General features: G+C 34.6%; 1 protein-coding gene across 13 annotated transcripts in view; it reads right to left on the bottom strand.

Annotated features, from left to right (window-relative positions):
- Positions 1 to 24,275, bottom strand: part of IQSEC1 (IQ motif and Sec7 domain ArfGEF 1) — a 403,878-nt gene that overhangs the window by 215,843 nt on the left and 163,760 nt on the right. For 7 of the 13 annotated variants that reach the window (XM_060765981.2, XM_060765975.2, XM_060765979.2 and 4 more), the window contains one exon: positions 22,026 to 22,112. The exons of 4 other annotated variants lie outside the window; for them this stretch is intronic. In XM_060765981.2, coding sequence (XP_060621964.2) covers positions 22,026 to 22,112 — 87 coding nt within the window. Of the gene's footprint in view, positions 1 to 15,072; positions 15,173 to 22,025; positions 22,113 to 23,896; positions 23,931 to 24,275 lie in introns of those variants that run through there. 2 more of the 13 variants (XM_060765991.2, XM_060765990.2) reach the window with 2 other exon arrangements.

The raw sequence follows: 24,275 nt of genomic DNA, 5'->3' as shown, positions 1-24,275 counted from the left end.
TTATTGCCTATCAATCAGAGATCTTGCTTCTTCGTTGACTTCACACACAACCTTTTTTTGTTTCAGTAGCTCGTTTCACAAAGTAAAGAACATGGGCAAATATTTTTTAGTATTTTTATTGACTAATGTAATATATCAGAACATTAAGAATGAATGAATCATGCATTTTTTCATCCAAGCACCTTCAGTTCTTCCCAATTTCAAAGTCACAGCTTCCATTGAAGACATAGATGGAACCTCACCCCACTCCCAAATCTCAGTGGATTGCGAGAAGCATACAAACCAGGCAACAGAAAGGCAAATTTATATTCAGAACTGATGCATTTCAGAGGAAATTTAATGAGAAAAATGCAGTCACAAAGATTATCAGTAACTGCATTTAATGTAATACCATTCATATCAGTTTCTTTACTGAGGCAGAACTTATAAATATATTATTAACAACTACAGTTTCCAAATTCTATCATAAGGAAAATATATTAAGAATACAGCAGGATATATATGATTTTGGTAAGCAGTCTGTTTGTGATGCTATCTCCCAAGGTTCAGTTTAGCTACCAAAGGAAAATAACCTAGGAAGAAAAATTCCAACAGAAAACACTCATTGAATTTTAATGATGTAACGAAGAAAAAAGCAGTAAAATTTGCTTGCACCTTCTAGTACATTTGGTTAATTAAGGAATGGTGCTTCTCTGAAACATAGCTCTGAAAATGGTAGCTTTCCTATTGCACTAAGGTATCTAGGGGTTGGAATTCTTCACTGATTATGTATTAAAGAAACCAGTAAGTAAATTTGCCTATTTAATTCCTATTGTAGAAACTATAGCTTTCAAAGACTACTGACAATTAAATATTAATTATGTGCAAAATTTGCATGTTTTTTGTTGCTATGGAAAACAGCTTTTTTGCGTAGAAATTTGTGGGTTTTTTAATCACAGAAAATAATCTCTTTGCAGAAATCCCATATACAAACTTTATACAGAATTAATCCCCTGACAAGACTGAAGCAGGTGTGGTTCCCCACCCGATCTCTTTCAATTAAGGGATGAGAGTTCTTTGCCATTTGTCAATGAACTGTATCTGTTTGGGTCTTTTGTATCACTTTTCTGGTCAGCTGGGCATCCAAATATTGACCAGTGATAAAATCTAGAGAAGCAGAGTTAACATTAAAGCAACACTTAAAAATTCTAAAGTATCAGAATCCAAAGATATCTATATAGCAGAATGTATAAGCTCAGAATACTTGTGGTTGGTTAGATAAGTTTTGTGTGGCTTCTTTGTTTTGATTTTTTTATAAAGAAAGGGGACAGTCATTTGAAAAAGAAAAAAAGTTTCGTTTGAATTAGGGGCCACAGCCTTCACTGGACTTGGGAGAAAGACTCCTGGGCATAGTGTGTAGTGTTGAACATGAAAGAACAAGCTACTCTTGTACTGCCAGCAATGGGAAAAGTAATCACTGTCTTGATAGGAACGCACAACAAGAAGCTTGATAGATTCCTCCCCTCTCCCCAAGCGGTCTCAAACACTGGTGTAATGATCCCAAAAACTATCTTTCATGTCTGACGTTTTTGTCATGAAAGCATTTAAATGTTTTTTTCCTGACATACTTTACTCAAAGCCTCCTACATTCATAGCTGCCATTATTTCTCTTTCCCTTGCCCTTCCTATTGAGCACAATTTTTCAATTATAGTTAAAAAATTATAATTACTGTATAAAAGTTCAGTTTCAACACAGCTTTCTCCAAACAAAGTAATTAACAACCAAAGTTGTTAATTTTAATCTGCATCTTATCAGTGGATTTTAACTTGTATTTTAACTCTGTATCTTGTTATATGCCTTTTAATAGTGTTTTATCTCTTGTTATAATAATGTTGTATCCTACCTTCAGCCACAGGGAAGGTAATAAAATAATAATAGTAATAATAATAATAATTTCTATGTTTGCAATATCTGATACCCCATGGATCTGACTGTTTTATTTTAATTGATGTCTTTTCTACCCACTGTTTCCAGTGAAGCTTGGAAAAATAGAAGAAATTGTGTACTAATAACCATAAATGTGCAAATATATATAATTTATTCATAGTAACAGATGTAATGTTGTAAAAGATTCTAAACATATAACTACTCAATGCCAGTTTCATTAAAATTCTAGCAATTGATAACTTCTCTGAAATGCTAATAGTGAGAAACTGATGAATACACAAACACTGTAATAACTGTCCTGTGTTTAAAGAAAGACAAAACCAATTGCAAGAGACTTCAGTTTTGCTAAAAAGCATTACAGAGGGGGATTAACTAACTACAAAATCAAACATGAAACTTACAGATGGCTTCAAGAAACAACAAATGCAAAATACCATTGCATTGTCATGTTGTGTACAAAGTGCTGAAAACAACTGAGAAAGCAATATGATTTCTAGAGACAGAAATTAAATAAAAGGTACCATTTTGGTGCTTACCAATCCCTTTGTGAGGGAAAACATATAGTATTCAGAATCCAGGGAGGAAAATTGTCTAGTATTTTGTAACAGGCAGTAACTGAGAATGATTATATGCATGGCACCTGAAATTTTCCCAGTCAGGGATCTGATTTCATTGCCCAAATCCTAAACATAAAAAAAAATTGAGATAAAGCAAGAGCATAATGAAAGTTAAAGAATTCTGATATAGTTGGGTTATCAGTACTCTATACTAATTTGTAGCAATGGAAAAAAATAATATATCCAGAAAGATCCTTAAAAAGTACTTTGCATTTTAAGACAAAGGAAAACCAAGGAGTACAACAAGGCTGGCAGCTGTCCAACAGAGAGGGTCAAAGGCTCCGTCTAGCAGACAACCCATAGATTTTAAGAAGATAGTCTCAGCAGGGAACCTACTTAGCTCTGATTTCTATTTTAAAACAGAAAATATATGAAAGAGAAAATTATATTTAAATAATGAAATTGTTTGGAAAGGCCCTTAACTTCAAACACACAGACACAAATGTGGCTCCCAGACACTTAAACGCTGCAGTCAGTGTATGATTTGGCTTCATAAAGGAATCCTTTGACTCTTTGATATCTGAAATGAAGGTGGCTTAATATTAACAAGAAGAAGGGGACTATGGGTGTGGAGAGATCAGCTGGCTTGTTCGGTGCAACATTTTCAAGTGGTGGATAACCATGGCAGGGCCCACTTTGCGTCTTCATATAAGCTGCCCTAAATTGCCTGCTTAAATAGAGAAGTTGTTCATAATTTTGACAGTATGGCTTGTCTACAGAGAAGATCATGAGATTGTCAATCATGACAAAATTACAGCTGAAGTGCCTAAATGTGTACAATTACATTAGAATTAAAGTCATGATAGACCAACTTTGCAATTCTGATGATGTCAAGCCAAAGCTTATCTGTTTATCCAGGCATTGCAAGTTGGTCAATCTACATCAGGGATGGATGGGATTCTGAGCTCTTCGTGGTCTGCACTAGACCCCAAATGAGGAAAACACCCAAATGAAAAGTAACTTCATTACCACTTCCAGTTCTTCTTTCTATGTTTTGCAAGCTCCAAAAATGAAGGGCAAGTAAAATTGAGTTTTGTGTGAGAGGAAAAAATTCAATTTAAGACTGGGATTTAGAAGCAGTTTGCAGGTAAAGACCCCTCAAAAAGTTATTGGGCTGCTTTTTGTTCACTTTATCTGCATTATTATTTTGTAATCTCTCTCATTGATATTTTATAGTTGTATTGTTTAGCAGATTTCATAGTTTCTCAACTACATAATTGTTATATTACGTATAATTCCAATATCTTTTGGCATAGATCAGTTTTAAAATAAACAAATTAATAGTGTTGCAGGGTAAAAAGAAAGTAGCAATCTCATTGATTTCATGGGCAGCTAGCATTGATGGGACAGTGCTGACAGTTCACTGATTAACTGAAGACAAAGAAGATTAAAATTGCTTTAATCAGCCTAACAACCAAGGAAACTTGTCAGGAACATCTGCCATATTTAGGAAGAGTCCTTGGGGCATCATCCATATTCACCAAGTTTAAGAGTACATGCCATCTTATAATCAATAAAGGTTGCAAGGTTTATATAAAAACAGAATAGGGACTGTGTTAGCAGACTTCAAGAGTAATAACATAGGTAGCCTGTGCAAGGAATTTTCTTATGGAAGGCCAAGTATAGTATCTATCTAAGCAATCTCTTTTTATTTGAATTCCATGCAAAATGAGTAAGCTGATGAAATACTGAACCACATCTAAAGGAGAATTAACAGAGCAATTCTAGGATCCTATTGATTCTTTGTTACTTTCACTGCAATTCTGCTGTTATTATTCTGTGAAGAAAACTGTGCCTATAACCAAAACTTGTAGAGTGGAGATTGTCTGTCTTACTATATTTCTTTATGTTTTTGAGTGGCAAAGTGAGTTTTTTTTCACCCATTACCCCTCTTCAATAGATCAAAGCTAGCAAGTTTGCACCTTCAACTTAAAAACATGTCCCAAAGCACCCCAGCTTAAAATCAGCATAAGTTAAAATTGAAATTGTAGATACTCCCTTCTTGTTTCAAGCTCAGTTGTGATGTTGTTCTGGTATCTCGTAGGTTTTTAAGCTACATGGGATACTTTGGGAAGCCCAACTGTTGCCACTTACAGAAGGTTTGGACCATTGTGGTTAGTGTTTGTGTGGAAAATCACTGGGGAACTTTTTAGGGGGGCTGGAGATTTTAACACATTGCTTCAACCCATATTGTGCATGGTAGCAACAATTACACCCATCCCCTTTAAGGTGGTCCACTGAAATGTAGATGAACATTTAATTCTATCATTTTAAAAATAAAATAAAATTTTATTGTGTCATTTTGTGATAGTGCAGCAGAAAAGTCTACCCAGTGACTAGTTTTATCTTAATTTGTAAAACAATAACAAACCACCTTTGAGATGTATACAAAACCATCAATTGAAAGTAGTTCAACGCCTATGTATTACTTACAATGACTCTCTGCATTTATCATTGCTTTGTCCGTATTTTCCACCATGTCTAAACATTCTTATCCTATCCCTACAGATTTGCCAGTTTTGCCTGTCTGAAAGCATCTGACATCCTTTTATTACTGAAAAAAAATCTACAGTCTACATAGAAAATTAAGGGTCTATTTTCAAAGAGATATTTTGGTTTACAAGAGCTTGTGCACACCCAGAGGCATTTCTGAATGCTTTTATTTCAACAGCAGCTGCTGTGACCCACATTCTGCTTTTGAATGTCTTCTAAGCTTCAAAAGCACATTGTCATACATAATGTTAAGGCGGTGGCTGTTACGGAAAACAAACAAATTCACAGATGACTTTAGCTCCTGATGCTACACAGCACAGAGGAACAGTAGCTCTATTTTTTAGAGTCTTTAAAATCAAACATCTTGGTTAGGTTAACATGATGCCTTTTTTACATTTATGAAATGCATTCAATATTTTTTACATTTTCAAAAGAACGAACACTGAACATCAGAGGCTTTTAAAAACTGGGTTAAGAATATTCATCATTGCCTTCTATCTCTCTGTTGCTGTTTATCAAGAGTTGCTGCCTGTTTCTATATTCCTCAGATGAACAACATAAGAAATTCTGAATTTTACATTTATATTTCTCCTACCAATGGCACAACTGTTTTGCAGTGGTAGCACTGCATGATCCTATGAGGCAGTGTTACTGGTAATATCTCCCAAGCTTTTGTTAAGGAGTCAGGTTAAATGTGATGAACAACTATTGGGCAGCACCTGAAGTGTTGGGTGACAGTAGAGGATCTCTCAGTGACAGCAGGAGTGGGACCATGGCTAATTAGTACTGTGAAAAAGCAAGCATGATAAACCCCTTTTGAATTTCTTTTGCTAGGTAAACTCTGTGATGAAATAATCCAAAATGAAACAAGAGATAATGCCAGAAGATGACATTCCCAGCTTGGATGGGCACTCAACTAAGATACAATAAGGGATAACTACGAGTAGTACTTTTGATAATGACACAACTGGACATTCAGTTACTGACATGCTCAGAGGTGAGAGGAGAAGCTGCATCCATATTATAGGAACATGGGATATGCGAAATATGAATTCAGAAAAGCTAAACATAGAGAAATGCTAATGGAACATATAAACATCACAATAGTTTGGATGAGTGAACTAAGTGAACAGGAATTGACATTTTGAATAAGATAATAATACAATGTTTTACTCAGGAAATGACAAATTAAGAAGAAACGTGGTGTCATTTATAGTGAAGAGAGCTATAGTAAAAGCAGTCAAAGAATATAATGCAAAGTCTGGTGAAATCGTATTAATCGGACTTCAGGGAAAACCCATCAATATAATTATAATCAAATCTATGCCCTAAACTACAGAGGAAGAGGAGGAGGAGAACGAGGAGGAGGGGAAGAAAGGAAGAATAAAATGTTATATGTCCAGGAGGAAATTCACCACAGACCAAGTCAGGACTTGTTGTAAATCATAGGTGACTGGAATGCAAAAATAGGAAACAGAGCAAAATCAAAGATTTCAGGTAAATTTGGCCTAAGATGAAGAAATGAAGCAGGGGAAGAACTGATATTATTGAATGTATTGAATGTATTGTCGAAGGCTTTCATGGCCGGAATCACTGGGTTGTTGTAGGTTTTTCCGGGATATATGGCCATGTTCCAACGGACCTCATTACCTCTGAGGATGCTTGCCATAGATGCAGGCGAAACGTCAGGAGAAAATGCCTCTAGAACATGGCCATATAGCCCGGAAACACCTACAACAACCCAGAACTGATAACATTTTACAAGAGTAACATCCCTATTCAATTTTTTTTAAAAAATAGAGTTGCACTATTAAGCCTTATTGAATGGATTAATTAAACTCTTTAAGCAGTTAAGGACAGGCAAGAGGCAGAAAAGAAAAGAAATACGATGAAAACCCCAAATGCTATGGTTCAGCAGAGAGAAAAATGTCCAGAATTTAAGATATGCAGATGATATCATATTTCTACCAAAAATTAGCAAAGACATGCAATGATTACTGAAGAATGTCATGGAACAAAGTTGAAAGACACATTTACAGTTGAAGATTAAGAAAACAAAAATAATTGCTACAAATGATTTACATGAATTTAAAGTAGAAGATGAAGACATTACAACATTTCAATGCTTTGCACACTTTATCTCTGTGGTGGATCAAAACAGAGACTAGAATGTGGAAGGATAACTATTCAGATCCTGAAATGTATCTAGATCCTGAAATGTAAAAACACAAACTGAGCATTTCTCATCGGGAGTTCCAAACTGCATGGCCCTAAAACTTAATGACTTGAGCAGGCCTGCTGTTGATAGGGTGATTTGGAAGTCTCTCATTTATAGGGTCACCATAAATTGAAGTTGACATCACAATAACAAGATCAACTTTAGATTTGAATACCAATGAGAACACGGATAATATCAGATAAATATAATGTGTGTATGATTTTAATAAACTGCAAGAGATAATAACCACTAGAAAGTTATGATATGAACAAAATAATGTCATCTCTTTTTTTTGCTATATCCAATGGCTTAAGTATATTCACATAAAAGGAAGGCTAGTAGCCAATGTTTGTTATTTAAATGCCCAAAACTGAAAGCAGGACATGGAAAAGTTACTTTTTGGCTGAGTTCTTGAAAAATCTCCCAACCAGTCTCTAGTCATGAGATTTTCTAAACTTTATAAGAGTTTCATGCTGGAAAATCCACGATAAACATCTCAATGAAACGTTTGAGACTTGCTGCATCAGAGCTCCCCCTAGCTTCTGTATGCTAGATATCCTTTTAAAATGCAAGTTGCCATATTTTTCCACAATGCAAGCTACTTTTGATTAGACCATTCATAGCCTTTCCACATCCAACTGCACATGTTGCTTTAGTATGATTCACAGAATGTTTTTTTATCATTTTGATGTGGCTGAGCATTCAATAGCTTTGTTGTTTGCTAAAAGAATTTTAAAAGACTCAAGTTTAATAGATATGCAGCGTTAGTTTATAAACAACTGGATGAAACAAAATCTATAATATCTTAGAGTTCTGTCATACATAAGCCTAGTTCTGAACCTCTAAATTCAGCCTTAGAATCAAAGCTAAAGAAAGAGCCAAAGTTCATTTACAATTTTTAAATGTGTTAGTAAGAAAGAAAAGAGGAAATAATAAAGTAATAATATATAAAGGTTGTAAAACATTTTGACAAAAGGTGTGTGTATTATAGAATTATCCATAAATAAGATCAAACTTGCTAATATCAGTCAAGTTGGAAATTTTCTAAGGAAAATGGGAAAGTTAACTATTTTTAACCATGTTTGGATTAAGCTGGCATTTCAGCATGTACCGAATGTCAGAATCAAGTTATTAAGTAAATTATTAATCAATTACAGCTGGGAATGTGCTAAAGAGTCATCAGTACTTACATTTCACAGGCACTTTACTCAAAATTTATAGTGTTTGAGACATAAGTTCCAAACCACTTACCTTAAAGGATACAGTTTGCTAGTTTAGTCAATTCCAAGGTTAAAAGATTTCAGACCAACAATTAGGATGTGCAGTTTTGCATCTAAAGGATTGTGTTTTACACGTGACCATGCATAAAGGCTCTTTATCTGGCTGAGGAAACTGCCTTTTGAAGCTCTTAAACCTAGGATTCATCATCCACAACTAGCAACTTAACCCTAGAAAAACTAGGGTTAAAAAGATTAGATTATAAGGGAGGAAATAACAGAAAGAAAAAGAAGAGTTTTTGTGGGGTGAATGAGTAAATAGTTTTTCAAAAATTTATGTAGCAGTTTTCTTCTCTCTCATGCTCAAAACAAGGGGTGAAAAGGAGGAGGGCAGAAATAAAATCACAGATGGCATTTTTCAGATTTATTGTGATATAGGTTTTAGTGCAGTGATTCTACATCAATTTCACAGTTATATTTCTCTGCAACATAAATGCAATTTACTTATTTAAAATTTTAATGTACGATTAATGAAATGAACATTGCCCCCTTTTAAACTTTCCTCTCTCTTATACTACAAACACAGCAATTAAAAGCAAAAGAAAGGTATTGATGAATTCCTAATATCACTTTATGTGTGGCACACACACACACACACAGCTTATTTATAGTTGGATTTGTATTTTCAGACTAGTATTGAAATCTGAAAAATAAAAACGAAATTCAATTGCTAATTGCAAGATGAATATATTTATTGAATCACCTGGTCAATGCTCAATGTTTGTCAAAATCTCACTTTTTTCATTAAGGCTACTCTAAGTGGAATTAGCCTTCAGAGTTACAGAAGTCATTCTTTGAATTTATCTGCATAATAAAATGCTTTGGAGTTTACTTTTTAGTTGAGTTGCAGGCCTTAGTCTCACCTGAAAAGGACCTACTACACTTAAAGAAACTTCACAATTTTCAGGCTGAGTCCCATTTATCTGGAAATCCAATATCTAGGTTACTCAAAAACCAGAAACATATTTGCTGCCAGCTTCCCACCTGTGTGCCTTTGGGGAAAGGGGCTATCATATGTCCAGTGGGCTTACACAAAGTGCCTGTAAAAACAGATCTATCCCAAATGCTTCTGCACTAACTTTCTGCCTGGCCAATGAGAACCTGTGAGAGGTGTACACCACTGAATATGTCCAGCAAGGTTGAATGCAGAGCAACTCCATTGGCCTCTGTCAGGTTCCTACCCAGAGAGAATGAAAGACTAAGCAGAGGATGAATTTTTCCGTCCTTTCCTGACTACTTTGCTAAAAGGGCAGAAATGTGATGACAACCAAGAAAATGTTTGAGATGTCTTCTTTTTCAGGGGCATTGTGTTAACGGAATCCACCTCCAATCCCTCCTTGAGCAACAACTCAGTGGGCTCTGGGTGTGTAGCTACCCTTCTTTCCCCCCATCCTCATTCACTATGAATTTGTAAATATAGATATTCCAAAATAATTTTTAAAACCCAAAATCTGAAAAATTTATGGTCCCAAGCATCGTGGATAAGGGAGCCTAAATCTGTATTTCCATCTATGCATTGTAGGGAATATTACTCCTTGATAGTGACATGGGGTGCTCCTGAAACATGGTCTGGGATAGTCTGTTCTTTAATAATTATTTGAATGTCCCAAGAATTTGTCAGGTTTGAGAGTTGTACACAAGTAGAAATCAGATAATTAAGAAATTTCCAAGCACACTATGAAATGAATAGTTTTTGTACTTCATTACAAATGTGCTCTCTATGTACTATGGACATTGGTGAGGGAAGCATGTCTGGAATAGGAGAGTCACACAGCTTTCTAATTTTTTTTTTTTTAGAAAACACATTAAATCCTATTTGTTGACAGATTCACTCATGCACAGCTGATAGCACAGATTATGTTGTCACATGTGGAATCTTAAACAATATCAGAGAACAGGTTGGCTTTCATCCCTGTTCTCACCCTCAGCTCGTGATAAAAAATTTCCTTTTAATTTCATGAAGGAATTTTGGAAGCTGCCCTGAGTCTCCTTCAGGGTTGAGATAGAGTGGGGTAAAATATAGGAAACAAATAAATAAATAAATTTGCCTGCTTAATTTTCCATCACTCAGAGGACCTTTTCAGAGGCCGCCCCAAGATTGTGGAATGGCCTGCTGGAAGAGCTCCAACAACTAAATGAGCTGTCAGAATTTAAAAACCATCTAACCCTATCTCTTCCAGCAGTCCTACACAGCCAGTTTTAATCACAAATTTTAAACTTGCATCTTATGTTTAATCTTTGTTCTGTGTATTTTAATATGTATTCTGTAGAATTTTTAATATGTGTATTTTGTAGAAAGTTTTAGAAGAATGTGTGTGTTTTAGCAATGTTGCAACCTGCCTCGAGCCATGAGGAGAAGCAGGTAAAAGAGAAAATAATAATAATAATAATAATAATAATAATAATAATATCCTTGCAAGTTAATTAGGAAAGCAAAATCTGCCATTTCCAGTGCTGAAGCCCCAGACACATTTTTTTTATCCAGTTTCCATTTCGTAAGCAAATTCAGCTCTCCTGATAGGTGAAAATGCTGTTTTTAAAGACATAATGGTTACTAGTGAAAAATATTTTACATGCCTACTGTGAACAAATCTAGAAATTACCTACTGAATTTGAAAATGTTTTAAAAGACAAAGAACTCTGCAATCGATTCTGTCAGCCACATCTGGGAATTGGGCTCTAAATGCACTGTCCTTTTTATTAAAACAGTAACAACAAAAAATACAATTAATGGCAAGAACTGATAGGGTGATTAGTATTACCTTTATGTACTTGTAAATTGGCACCCAGAATCAATGCTGTGAACTTTTTTGTTACAGGTCAGGTACTTGCGTTCTTGTCTCATCATGTACAAACAATATTATAATCAGATTAAAAGATTTTAGAAATGTGCGTGTGTAAAACCCAGAGATTACAGTTCTCTATTTGTCTATCCTGAGAGAAATGGTTGAGGAAAAGATAGCAAGTCATAATAAGATAAATTCTTACTTTCTCTGAAATAATGGCAGCTAAAAAAGCCAGAAATTAAATAAATGCCAGCCTCCTCAAAACAGAACCAAACCAAACAAAAACTACCTCATAATGCAGATGTATGCCCACCGGAAGAGGAACATTAACATCCCTTATGATACACCTATTTTACATCTAACAAGAGGAATGCTGCACTGGCAATGCTATTCATGGAAAACATGTGAATTCTGTAATCCATACATGGACATTGACATGGTATGCAAACTATCCGAGTATGTTTATTTTTCTTTCTTAAAAAATCTCTTTGGTGTGAAAGACAACAGTGGAATAATGGCAAGAAGTATTGAAGAGAGAGTACAATATTGCAAGAAAAACCTTTTGCAAGGTAAAAAAGTAGATGAGACCATAATAAACTAAGAAAGGATTTAGGTGGATTAAATGCAAAAAACAAAAAAAACCCCCCAAAAAACCCAACTTGATTACATTACATGGTCTTGTTTTCAAGGTAATTTGGTTTCTCAAACTCTGCATGAGGACATCTCATATAGTCATTTCCATTTTCTTCAAGAACATTACAAACACAGTAAAATATTGTGGGATTATTACTATCACACACAAAATATGTCTTGGCTCATAAATCAAAACAGTAGATACATAATTAACAGGATGAAGCAAAACATGATTCTGGCCAGTGTGTTTGGAATTTCTTATGAAATCTGGGGGGGGGGGGGGGGGGGGACCCCAGTTCTCCATTTCCATGAAGTACTAAAATATAGGCCTGTACTAAAAGGCTGATTTGAAGATAATAACAACTTTATTCTTATATCCCACCACCTTCTCCCTGAAAAAACTCGGTATGGCTTATATATGGCACAAGATGGCTAAAAACAGAACATAAAATAAATACAGTATAAAATATCATAAGTAAAACACATACACATATAAAACACAAGCCAAAACTCAATAAAAATGTGCTCATCAACCAATGGCGGTAAGCTGCTGTAAACGTGGCCAGGCTGTAAACATTAGGTCAAGGGAATTAGGTAAGTTCAGAGCTGTAACAGTTTACCAATTTACTATTTGGGTTGTTGAAGGTTTTTCAGGCTATATGGCCATGTTCTAGAAGCATTCTTTCCTGACGTTTCACCTGCACCTATGGCAGGCATCCTCAGAGGTTGTAAGATGTGATGACCTCACAACCTCTGAGAATGCTTGCCACAGATGCAGGCGATACATCAGGAGAATATGATTCTAGAACATGGCCATATAGCCTGAAAAACCTACAACAACCCAGTGATTCCAGCCATGAAAGCCTTCAACAATAATTTACTATTTATTTGCCAATTAGTATGTGGACTAAAAGTCATCAGAACTATATACAACAAAGCTGTACAGATGCAAATATATGGTATTCTTTATTTTAATTTGTAAATTGTAAATTTTACAGATTACTTTACATTTCATGTGCATTTAAGATCAGGTAAGAGGAGAAAAAGAAAGGTCAAGGAGAATGAGGATTGTGGAAACATGTAGCAGAAATTGCAGACTGGAAATTAACAGACAGGAATATAACTATCTGTGTATCTTTGAACTTGATGTAAACCAGAATCTTTAGTGTATCCATGAAAGTTAGTGTCAGTTCCATACACACCAGCCAAAGAAAGAAGTGGAATATACAGATGTAGTAATCTGACTGCACAATATATCGACTCAGAGGTTCTCGGTTATCTTGAAGATGGACTACTAGACCCAGAAGGCTGACAACAGAACTGATGTAGAACATTATCTTCCCTGCCAAGGAGGGGAAAAAGAGATAGAGGAAGAGAATCATAAAGGGACACTGTTAAGATAATAAACATTTTAAAACAATACAGTCCTTTGTAAGCAACACATCTGTGAATTCATGGCTACACATTCAAAGAAGTTTATAAACTATGAGATGAATTTCAGCAGCGTATCATCTGGATTCTGAGACAGCTTTGAGTATGGAACCTTCTACCTTTTCGTTGGAAGGATGTTATACTGACTTTAATCACTTTGTAAGCATTTTAGGTATTTGAAAAACAAATTTAAATTAGAGCATTTCTAGAGTGTGAGTCTTACCAAGACCAATATAGTTGTACTCGCTTTATAAAAATACAGGTAAGTGAACACTCTTCCAATGTCTCCCTGAGTTGTCGACATCATGAATAATGCTCCAAATCAGAAGCTAAACACTTACATTACAAGAGCAATGTGGAATACCTACATCTGTAAAGCTACATTGTATTCTATGGTGGATGGGAAGGACGCGGACCTAGCAGGAAGCTTGCATGAAGTCACTTCTTTATCAGTACCAACACCAGTGGCCATTTCCTTTAATTAAACAGCTAAAGAAGAAGGATGGAAATGAATAGGATAGAGAAATGAAAATACTTAAAGCTAATACAATACTGTCTTAATGGCTTTTGTCTGCTGTAACAAAATATAAGCTGCAAATGAACTAAGCCCCCCCCCCCCCCCCCCAGATCACAGAGGTCTTAGAATTAGAACAAAAAATCACTTGGCAATTTGACTACTTCAACAAAGGTTACACACAATATACATTAATCATGCCTAATATTAAATATTTTTATTTTACGTATCACTTGATGATAATTCACTGTTTGATTTACTGCAATACACAGCAACAATAACGAGAAAGTAGGTTTATTTTACACTTTGTATATATTCAAGGCAGACCTTTGAGTGATTTAGTATCTTTGAACCACAGCCTGTTCCCAATAATGGGATATGCTGTTTGAGCAACACAATACAAAAGCTCAGATGAGTCGTTCAAACCTAGCCATGTGGCTTCCCAGTTTGTTCTTGCTCTCCAACATTTTGGAAGGCTTCCTTAATAGATGGTGTTTGTGTTTGTATGTGTGTGTTAAAAGTAAGTAGTACATCTTCCCTAAGTCAACAGATGAACATACCAACCATTACAAATGCCATTGCAAAATGTTCATTTTCAGAATTGTGTCAGTTCCAGTTTTACCATTGTTCCCTTCACTCTACCTTTGAGGAGACAATTCTACATGAGGACACATGATCATCTATGAAAACAGTAATGAGAAGGAAAATATGCAGGGACGAAAAGGGTGAAAAGGATAGCTATGCCCATGCAGCTTTGATAATAAATGAAATAAAACGTGTTATAAAAATTTAGATTACTGCCCATCTTACTGAGATTCCCCTGTTACAGAAAAGCTTTGTGAAGCACTGTTCTAGTGATTTCATAATCCTTTGGTTATATGAAGATGTGAAACAGATCCTTTTCAGTTACACTAGGTTTGCTAATTTTTAGGACCTGCCCCAATTTCTACTGCCATCAAATACATCCAAATCACACATTTCCAGAACCCCATGGGTTATCATTGTAAGAGATGACCAGAAATGTTTAAACATTGCTTCAGAAAAGCAATATGGCTGGACATTCATCAATCCTTTCATTGTTTTAAAATCACAATATTAAAATATTAAGCACCATAATTTGTTAAAACAAAAAATGCCATTAAGAACATACAATATTCCCAAGAACAATTATTTTACCTCATAGAGGTGTTGAACAAACATTATGCAGGTAGGTATTGCAAGAAAATGAACTGGTTTCTTTGGTACTATAACATCCTTTGCAATATCTTTTTGCTTTCACGGGCATCACTGGAGGGGAAAAAAGAAGAGAGAAATTCTCCAGTTTCAAAATATTTAGATAATTTAGATAATTTGTTCACATAATATGTGTTATGAAATGGACTTGAGCATACAGAGGCATCAGTAAAGTTATGTGTAAATGGTAGATGGTCAACATGATTATGATGGAGCTGCCATGTAACAAAAATAAAAGAACCATCTACTAAATAAGAGATCATTCCAAGCAAAATAAGGATTTGGGAAAATGTATTTTAGATGTCTAAAGACAGACATGCATGTCTTATATCTGTATGTCTCAATTATATATATAAGTAAAATGTGATCAGGTGCCCCTTTTCCTCCATTACGGAATCTGTAGAATATGGAATTTGCAGGTTGTCACTCATCCAGGTACTGAATAGGCAGAGGAAGTATCATGAGAGACCTCACATAGGCATTGAGGAAATATCTCTGTTCAGTAGATTTTGAAAAGCAAAAGCAAGGAAAGAAGACTGTCTTGCTCTAACAGCTAGTTAAAGAAATATATTAAGGTAAGGGTAAAGGTTTCCCCTTGACATTACATTTAGTCATGTTCAACTCTGGGGGGTGGTGCTCATCTCCATTTCTAAGCCAAAGAGCTGCCGTTGTCCATAGACATCTCCTAGGTCTTGTGGCTGGAATGACTGCATGAAGTGTTGCTACCTTCCCATTTAATTAATCATTAATTATTCCAATGTGTGCATTCTCTTTGTAAAATATCTATTGATTAGGTAACAGCAACAAGATTTTAAGGCAGCACAATTGCTGTTTCATTTTCTAATATAATTCTTTTTAAAGCCTCTTTTACAAAGCCCTGAATGGTTTGGGACCCTCCTACCTGCGCGACCGTATTTCTACCTATGAACCCACATGATCCTTTCAATCTTCCCGAGAGGCCCTTTTATTGCTCCCCCCTGCATCACAAGTGTGACTTGCGGGGACGAGAGAGGGGGTCTTCTCTGAGGTGGCCCCACAGCTCTTGAACTCACTTCCCAGAGACATTAGACAAGCCCCCACACCGGTAATCTTCAGGAGGAATTTGAAAACCTGGTTATTCCAATATGCCTTCAGTGATTGAATGAAAGATTCCCCCTGACCACACTTTGCACAAAATGTCCTTAGACGCACTTTACTTTATGGGTTGTGCAATGAAATCTTTCCTCATTCCTGGAGCCTCCTCCTTATAAGTTATCTCCCAGCGTTTTTAATATTTTCTATAATTCTATCCATGCATCTGGCCCTACCTAGTGAAATTTCCTGTGTTTTTAATGCTTGATTTTATATTTTTGTGTTGTATATTATTTTGATTTTGCATTTTATGTATTTTGCTTGTTTTATTGTGTTTGTGTTATAGCTTGTATTGTATTGATGTAAGCCGCACTGAGTCCTCCTGAGGGAGATGGAGCGGGGTATAAATAAAGCTTTATTATTATTATATTATTATTATTATTTAATTTGTTGCCTGTAATATTTGGATTACTTTTGTAAAAGAGTCATCCTGAAATCAAAAACTCTTTTATATTTTTCAATTTTTGCATATAACAATAAATTAAAAGGAACTCAGTATAAGGATATAGAAGTGTATCATCAATTATTAAAATTATGAATTACTGCTCCGTTGGGGAAAAAATTATAGTAGTAAATAATAATGCATCAACTAGCTAATGTAAAACCAAATGGTAATCTTTATTTAATGACAACATAACCTCTATTTTCACTTTTTTTACTTGTGCTGTTTTAATTGCTATTAATTTCTAATGTATTTTAAATTGTCTTTTAATGTTATTTATAGTGTAATTACATTTTAATGATCTTTTTGTGTTTGTTTTTATCTATTTACTATTTATTTCTATTCATGGTTCACCCAGAATCTCAGTTGTGGGTGGAAAAGGTGGGATATTAATAAAACAAACTTTTATTCTCATTAGGATTTCAACCAAATCTCAAATTTCATCCAGATTTTATTCAAAAATTATCCATGAGTATTATTTTAAATTGTATTTACCTTATATTAAACCATTTGATTTTATCTTGTTCACTTTTAGTCTATACTGTTAGTGTTTTAACTAAAATAATTTCAAAAATTCCAAATTGTTTTTAATTTTTAATTATTTTATTTGATGATGTCCTCAGATACTATGATATAGGGCAAGACATAAACAACAAAAAAACAAAAAAAAAAAACAAAATATTTTTCAAATGTAAGCCTATAAGAAGTTAACTGGAAACAACTGGGTAATCCACAATTCAATGAAATTGATGGTTTGAGACCAGGGATGATTTTTGACAAGTCACCAAAAGAAGTACTGAATCTGAAAAAACCACATGTGGAATGCATGCAAAATTCAATATTAATGTGTCAGAAGATACAGCTTCTTCTAGAACTGGGATATGCAGAAGCCCATTTAAAGTACTTATGAAAATCATTGATTTCCATAATGAAATTATGTGTAGCTAAAAGATAATCTGTTGTTGAGAACTGTATTGGGGCAGGGGGAAGGAAAGAGAGGGAAAGTAGACATAGGTCACATATTATTTTATTATGATATACAACGGGGGCTGACTTTTGTATGTGTGTGTACAAATTATGATTATATCCTTAAAATAATACATCATGGAATCTTCAAAGCTATGGAATATTCTTCTCTTCAAGATCTGATTAGTACACTTTGGCACCATGTTAAACACTGGATGCAGACCAAAGTTTGGAAGCCAATGCCCATTACTTAATTAGCTGTAATTACAGCTACAGCTAATCATAATTAATCATATGTTTAGGTACAACATTTTAAAGCTAACAATCTAGTTCCGTTGAATGGTTTTTTTTGTTAGGTTGTGCATCCTGATTTTGGAGGTCATACAAACCCTATTTGTTGAGAGTCAATTAGCACAGATAAAGAAAAAAAAATAACTCAATGGCAGTTTTGGATCATGCCATCGGGACTTTTGATTGACAAAACGTAACAAGAGAGAAAGGATTGGCGGATCATACTGAAAACCTCAACTAATTTCATTATATAACTGCCCAAACTTTTTTTTTGTCTGACGGTTTTGGTAGACAACTGAGTACAAAAAACTTTTATTCGTATTGTAGGATATTGATAAAAAAGTCTCTTAAAATGCATCTTGCTTTGTCCCAGCAAAAATGGGGTATTTTATGAAAAATCTATCTGTAATCTGAGCAGGCACACTTCAATATTTTATCATAATATATAATTAATGTCTGTTAAGCCTTCTGGGTGGCTTAAAATTTTTATCTTAGTTATTTTAAAGTATTGTGGTAATATTTCTACATTTTACATATTTAGTTATGTACTTCATTACATGTTTGCTTCTATGGATTAGTCATAAGCAGTGGATTTACTACTGAAATGTCTAAAATTGTTTTATTGCCTACTAGCCATCCCCTGCCACAGGTTGCTGTGGCCCAGTCTGTATATATGTCTTTTGGGTGTGTATATATATGATGTGTGTATATATTTGTCTATATGTGTATATGTGGTTTTGTGCATGCGTTGTTTTTTTTGTTTTTTGTTTTTGAAGTCCCTTACTCTGTGTTTTTCAGTGTTTTTATGAGTGATGGTCACTTATTGGCCTGATAGGTGTAATGTGTCCAAATTTCGTGTCAATTCATCCAGTGGTTTTTGAGTTATGTTAATGCCACAAATGAACATTACATTTTTATTTATATAGATGCTCCAGTCCTATGATCTTTGGAAATAGATATAAATATTTTAATAAATATAATAAAATTATACAAAATATTTTAATCACAGTACTGGTTAAAAATTCACTTCTGAAATAAATTATACTCTCTTTATATATAATGTTATATATAATGCTTGCAAAAATAATTGTCTATATATTGTTACTTTTATTATGAAATCTGTTTTCAAAAGATCTTAAAATCATAGTGTTGCAATCCTAAAGTGATTGAATATTATTTGAACTGAAGCCATTTATCACAATGTGGCAAGGAATCCTTTAGGTATTTAAAATTGCTTCAACCAAATAACGTTTTCCCTTCACCTATTTTGACTGTATCAGTCCTATAACTTGTGATCACTAATCATCTCAGGCATTTGACACCCATTTCTTTCTGCAGTTTCTGCAAGCAAGAACAAAATAAAACATATAATACTTATTGAACTTGAAACAGGCTAAATTATACAACTGCCTTCAATTGCTAGGTTTTTTTGCACTTCAAGAATGATAAATATGCACTTTTAAAAATATTTTTAGTTTTGTCAAGTTGGATTTATTTTATTGGAAGCACATACAAATAAGTAACACATTCACTGTCTCCAAATGGCTTTTTTATAATGGAAAAAAAGCAAAACATAATGGAAAACCGAGGAAAAGACTGAAAATACAAATCTGCAGTATATGAAATGTGGGAAGCACACATCTGATGAGATCAGTAAACCACATATAAACATTTTCAGATTGAGAATTTATTGCTTATTTTCCTCTCTTTACTAATACAAGAGTACAAAGCATTTTCAAACACTACCATGTTACCAAGATTTCACACAAATGTTATTCATTAGTTGGCAAATTAACACTGTCTTTGTGTAAATGATTTTGACTGCTGAAAAAAGGGAAATTAGCCAGTAAAAATGTAATCTCACAATATGGATTTTGTGCTATGTTCGGCAAGTATTTCATCCTATATTCAAGCACAAAGAATTCCAGAGTATGTAGAATACTAAAGACTCAAACAGCTGTTTGGTGTGAAGATAATGATTTATTTTAAATAAAGGTTTGAGTTGTAAAATACTAAGTGACACAACAGCATTGGAAAGGGGAAAAACTTGGGATTGGGCAAGATGTCTGCAGATAGTTGTCTGCATGTGGCCTCCACCATTTTTTTCCTCCTAGAGAAATTATTGTTGAAATAAAGGAATCTCCGTGCATCCTGTTTTGGCTAAAAATGTTTAAAATATATTATGGATTTGATATCTGGTTTCATACACCCACACTCCAAACAATATTCTCTCTGGAAGTGTGTGTGGGCCTCTCTAGGTCCTCCAGCTCAATACTATAATGCGGTTCTGTCCTAAGTATAGCCAAAATCTATAGTTCACTATTATCAATGGTTTTACTACTATCTATACATTCTATATGTACAGGAGTCATACTGTAATGTAATTTTGAAACTGGAAGTGAATGTTCAATGACTTCTAGGGTTTTTTTTGGGGGGGGGGGGCAGTAGTGCAGCCTATACAGATTTCATTTTGATGCATATGTCTGGGAAGCTCCTCCAAAGATACATGAAGTGTTTGTGTGTGCACATGTGTGTGTGGAGAAAGGATGAGAATTCCAAACACACGATTGATTCTAAATTTGTTACATCGTTCAAGGATGATGGGCTCTAGCTTGTGTGCATCTATTTTGCATCTGGAATTTTAAGATGTCTAGATCATAAAAGGACCAACGTAGAAAAATTCATACTCTTGTAAGTGAGAACCTGCCTGCCCTTTTATAAGACTCTTGCACTGATTTAGAATCAACATCCAGTGCTTAGATGGCTGCTCTAAGACTGAGTCAGAATAGCCAAATGGTAAGCTGCAAATTGGGTGTGGATGGTGGAAAGACGTTCAGGATATTTCAGAGCATTTCAGAGATATTTCTAATATTTCAAAGCATCACATTTTCCATTTTCTAGCATTATTAGCCAGTAAGATCAAGAGCTCTGCTGCCAGCACGGTTTCTGCAGAATACCACCTGAACTGCCATAATGTTGATTGTAGCACTATTTAAGGGGTATAGAGGTTGTCATAGAAAGTAAGCAAAAGTTAATGCAAGGAAGTGGAGAGGGGGAAGGCCAACCACCACAACTGGTGTTTTTTTCTTAGCTATCATTATCATAGAAGATGATAAAATGATCCCTTTCACTCCCTTGGGCTAATTTGTAAGCACTCCATGCTGAGATTGTGCTCTATTTCAGGTCTCATCTTGCAAAAATCGTAGGAGTCTTAAAACAGAATTAAAGCAATCCAGCTCTAATTAGATGCTGCTTTAGTCTCCTGTGCCATTAAAAAAACCATTGATTTGGTTCTATATATGCTATTCTGCTAGTGAAGAGCCTGTTCAACTCATGGAATAGATTATTTTTTAAGCAGAAGAGTGTTCTGGAAGATGGTGAATAGAAATATGTTCCAATTCTACAATGTCGTGCACAACTGTCTGTATGAGACAGCCTTTTTGGGGAGAGACACTGTATCATTTTTGTAGCTTTTGCCAAGCTACTTCTTGGCAAATAAAGCTCTAATGGCTAAAGTCCAACCAGTCCCTACTGCAAAGGGAAACTACATGCAGTCCAGCCATTAAAGCTTGCTTTGTAATGGAGACCTGTTTGTGCTCCAACTTTTATAGCCCAAAGCTTACCAAGAAGTAGTGTAATATTTTACACTTGTTTGGATCAAGCTCTTTGCTTCAGGAGAAAAGAGCTCAAGAAAAAGACTTCCGTATGACATCAGAGCGTTTACCTTCTAAGGGAGACACTTGCATTATCATATCCAGCCAAGAGTAAATGCTCAGTGAGGAACAGGACAACCTGAAGCTATTGGTTGTACTTTCTCCCCCGCCTTGCCCTAGAAACTTCTAGCATTGGGGGCAATAGTTATATTTACCTAATTTCTGGGTAAAGGCAACAGAGGGCTACACTATAAAATAACTAACTGTATTTATGCATTGCTTAAAAATATTTCAGTGTGTGGCTATTTTACAGTATTTTATCCAATAGGGCTGCCAAAAAGAAATTAATTTTTTAAAAAATGGTCAAATCTCTCTTTGAAAGGGATGAGTGGGTGGAGCATAACTACTCTTACCTGTACTCTGAGTGTGTGGCAGGGACAGTTAGCTGAGTATGGTACAATGGAGCTGGACAGCAAAACTGGTGCAGAGTATTTATAGACCTACGACACAAGGAAAAACAAAGTCAACACACTGTGTGTCTAGTTAGGGGCTTTCTAATGGAATAGTAGCTGCTAATGGTTACATCTGAAATGTTTCAATAGGTTTCTCCTTTTTTAAAAGCAGAAATAAATTCTCAGCTCTAATTTCTAGAATGTAAAAGAGTATACCGTTTATGTATACATCAGAAAAGATTATGGTAAGTGATTGTGATGAAGGATTAATATGTTGCTGTTGTAATAGTGGTGACAATCCCTCAATGTTCACCATTATTTTAAAGCTATATCTTTGATGTGCTACGTGGAACTGGAGTAGCAAAGGAAAGAGTTAATTATTAGCTAGGATTTCTGCAGCAATGTGAAACAAGATCAGTGGATTACTTTGCACCAGTCTAGCTGTTCTTTTGAGCTACTAAAAATGCTTTCAGGCATTAGAACATAAAAGGATACTAGAAAAAAAATATAGTTTTAAAATGCTTATGGCACAGTTTTTCCAAATAAACTCTACTTGTGTATTTATGGAATATACTTTTCCAACCATAAATGCCAAAGATTCAAGTCAATGTATGTTTAATAAGCCTTTAAACTATGAAAAATTAGCTACATCATTTTTCAGTAGCCAGCTGCACAATACAGGGAAATACAGGTAATGGATCACAGCAACACAAGACTATAAAACAAGAGAAAAACATACACAAATGTAAAATACACAGAATTATATTTCATCTTTGACACTGATCTTGGGGAAATTTATCAGGATTATCCTCTTCCAAACTGATGTTAAGCAGCAATTTGACTAGACTAAAGAATCATATATCATTGAGGACTTTTTCTAAGTTCTCTACCTTTCCTTTTCTCTCTGAAATCCCTTTTCATTTTGTGTCCTATTTTTTCAGATAAAGTCTGAGGACAGGTGCTATCTTTTGACTTCAAAAATTAATTTATTAATAATTTCTCACAAAAGTCTTTTTCCACCTATGAAGCAGCACACAAATTGTATATATAAGTAAGTAAGTAAATAAATGTTCAGCTGGGTTAGTTCTAATTATTGTGTGATGAAACCACAAAATTAATTTCCTGACTGTAACAATCTGGATTGCTTGACAGCATTGATGAAATACAAGTCAATGTTTTGATAAAAATTGTATTCACTAGCTATGATCCATTCTGGCAGAGGAGAGAGAGATACTTGACTATTCATAAAAATATGAAAAAAATATTTTTCTTAACCCCCCCCCCCCCCCAAAGATTAAGATATTAAATATAAAAGCATTCTATTTTGAACTCTACTTTTTCTGACAGCAGTTCTTGAGGAGTTACAAAATAGCAGCTTGATTACCTTTAACTGTAGTTCTTTGAGTGGCCATATGTCAACTCACCCAAATGGTTTGCACTGCACAGGTGCAGGATAACCCATTTGTGTGAATCACAGGGAGGATGAAAAAGACTAACGTACTATTAGTTTCAGGTGATTAAAAAGAGGTCATTCTCTTAAAATATCAAAAAGAAGAGTTACGAGAAACAAATCATGCTATCTGTCCTCAGAATCAAGGAATCAATCTATTCTCTTTAAAAAGATTTCTCTTACTATTGCTACTAAAAGGTAAATCAACAACATCCCAGCAAGGTGAGAATATTCATCATCCATTAATTTGAGATACCTGCTCTTAAAAATACCTTATCATCAAGTGACTCCGTAAAGCCCTGAACACATAACATCTAAAATGAATTCTGACCATTTAATGAAGATGAAATGCACACAATGTGGTATGATAACACAAATATACCATGAGCAGCAGAGGATTGGATCGATATATCTGCCTGTGGAAGAAGGATAAGGTAGAAGCATGTTAATTTTCTTGCCCTATTCTCCTGAACTTTGCTAAGGTTTAGAATACTCTTGAATGAAGTGAACTATGATGCAAGAAAATGATGTTTGAGGAAGAATGGGCAATGTCAGAATTCCTAACAATGTCTCTGATGTTTTAGAAAAAAGGTCAAATGTATTCATATTACTTGTAATGATCCTGAATTTTCAGACCAATGTTGTAATAAATAGGCAACAGTGATAATTTTATGAACTTTATTATTGAGAAATTGTCTTGACATTAAAAACAAAATAAAATCACATTTTGATGAATTGATTTCTGAAACCTTTGTTTTAAA

This window comes from Anolis sagrei, chromosome 2 (genome assembly GCF_037176765.1).
Source record: "Anolis sagrei isolate rAnoSag1 chromosome 2, rAnoSag1.mat, whole genome shotgun sequence".
In the NCBI taxonomy this organism is placed as follows: Eukaryota; Metazoa; Chordata; class Lepidosauria; order Squamata; family Dactyloidae; genus Anolis; species Anolis sagrei.
The sequence above is the reverse complement of the archived record's forward strand: the minus strand, read 5'-3'. Positions and strand labels throughout refer to the sequence as shown.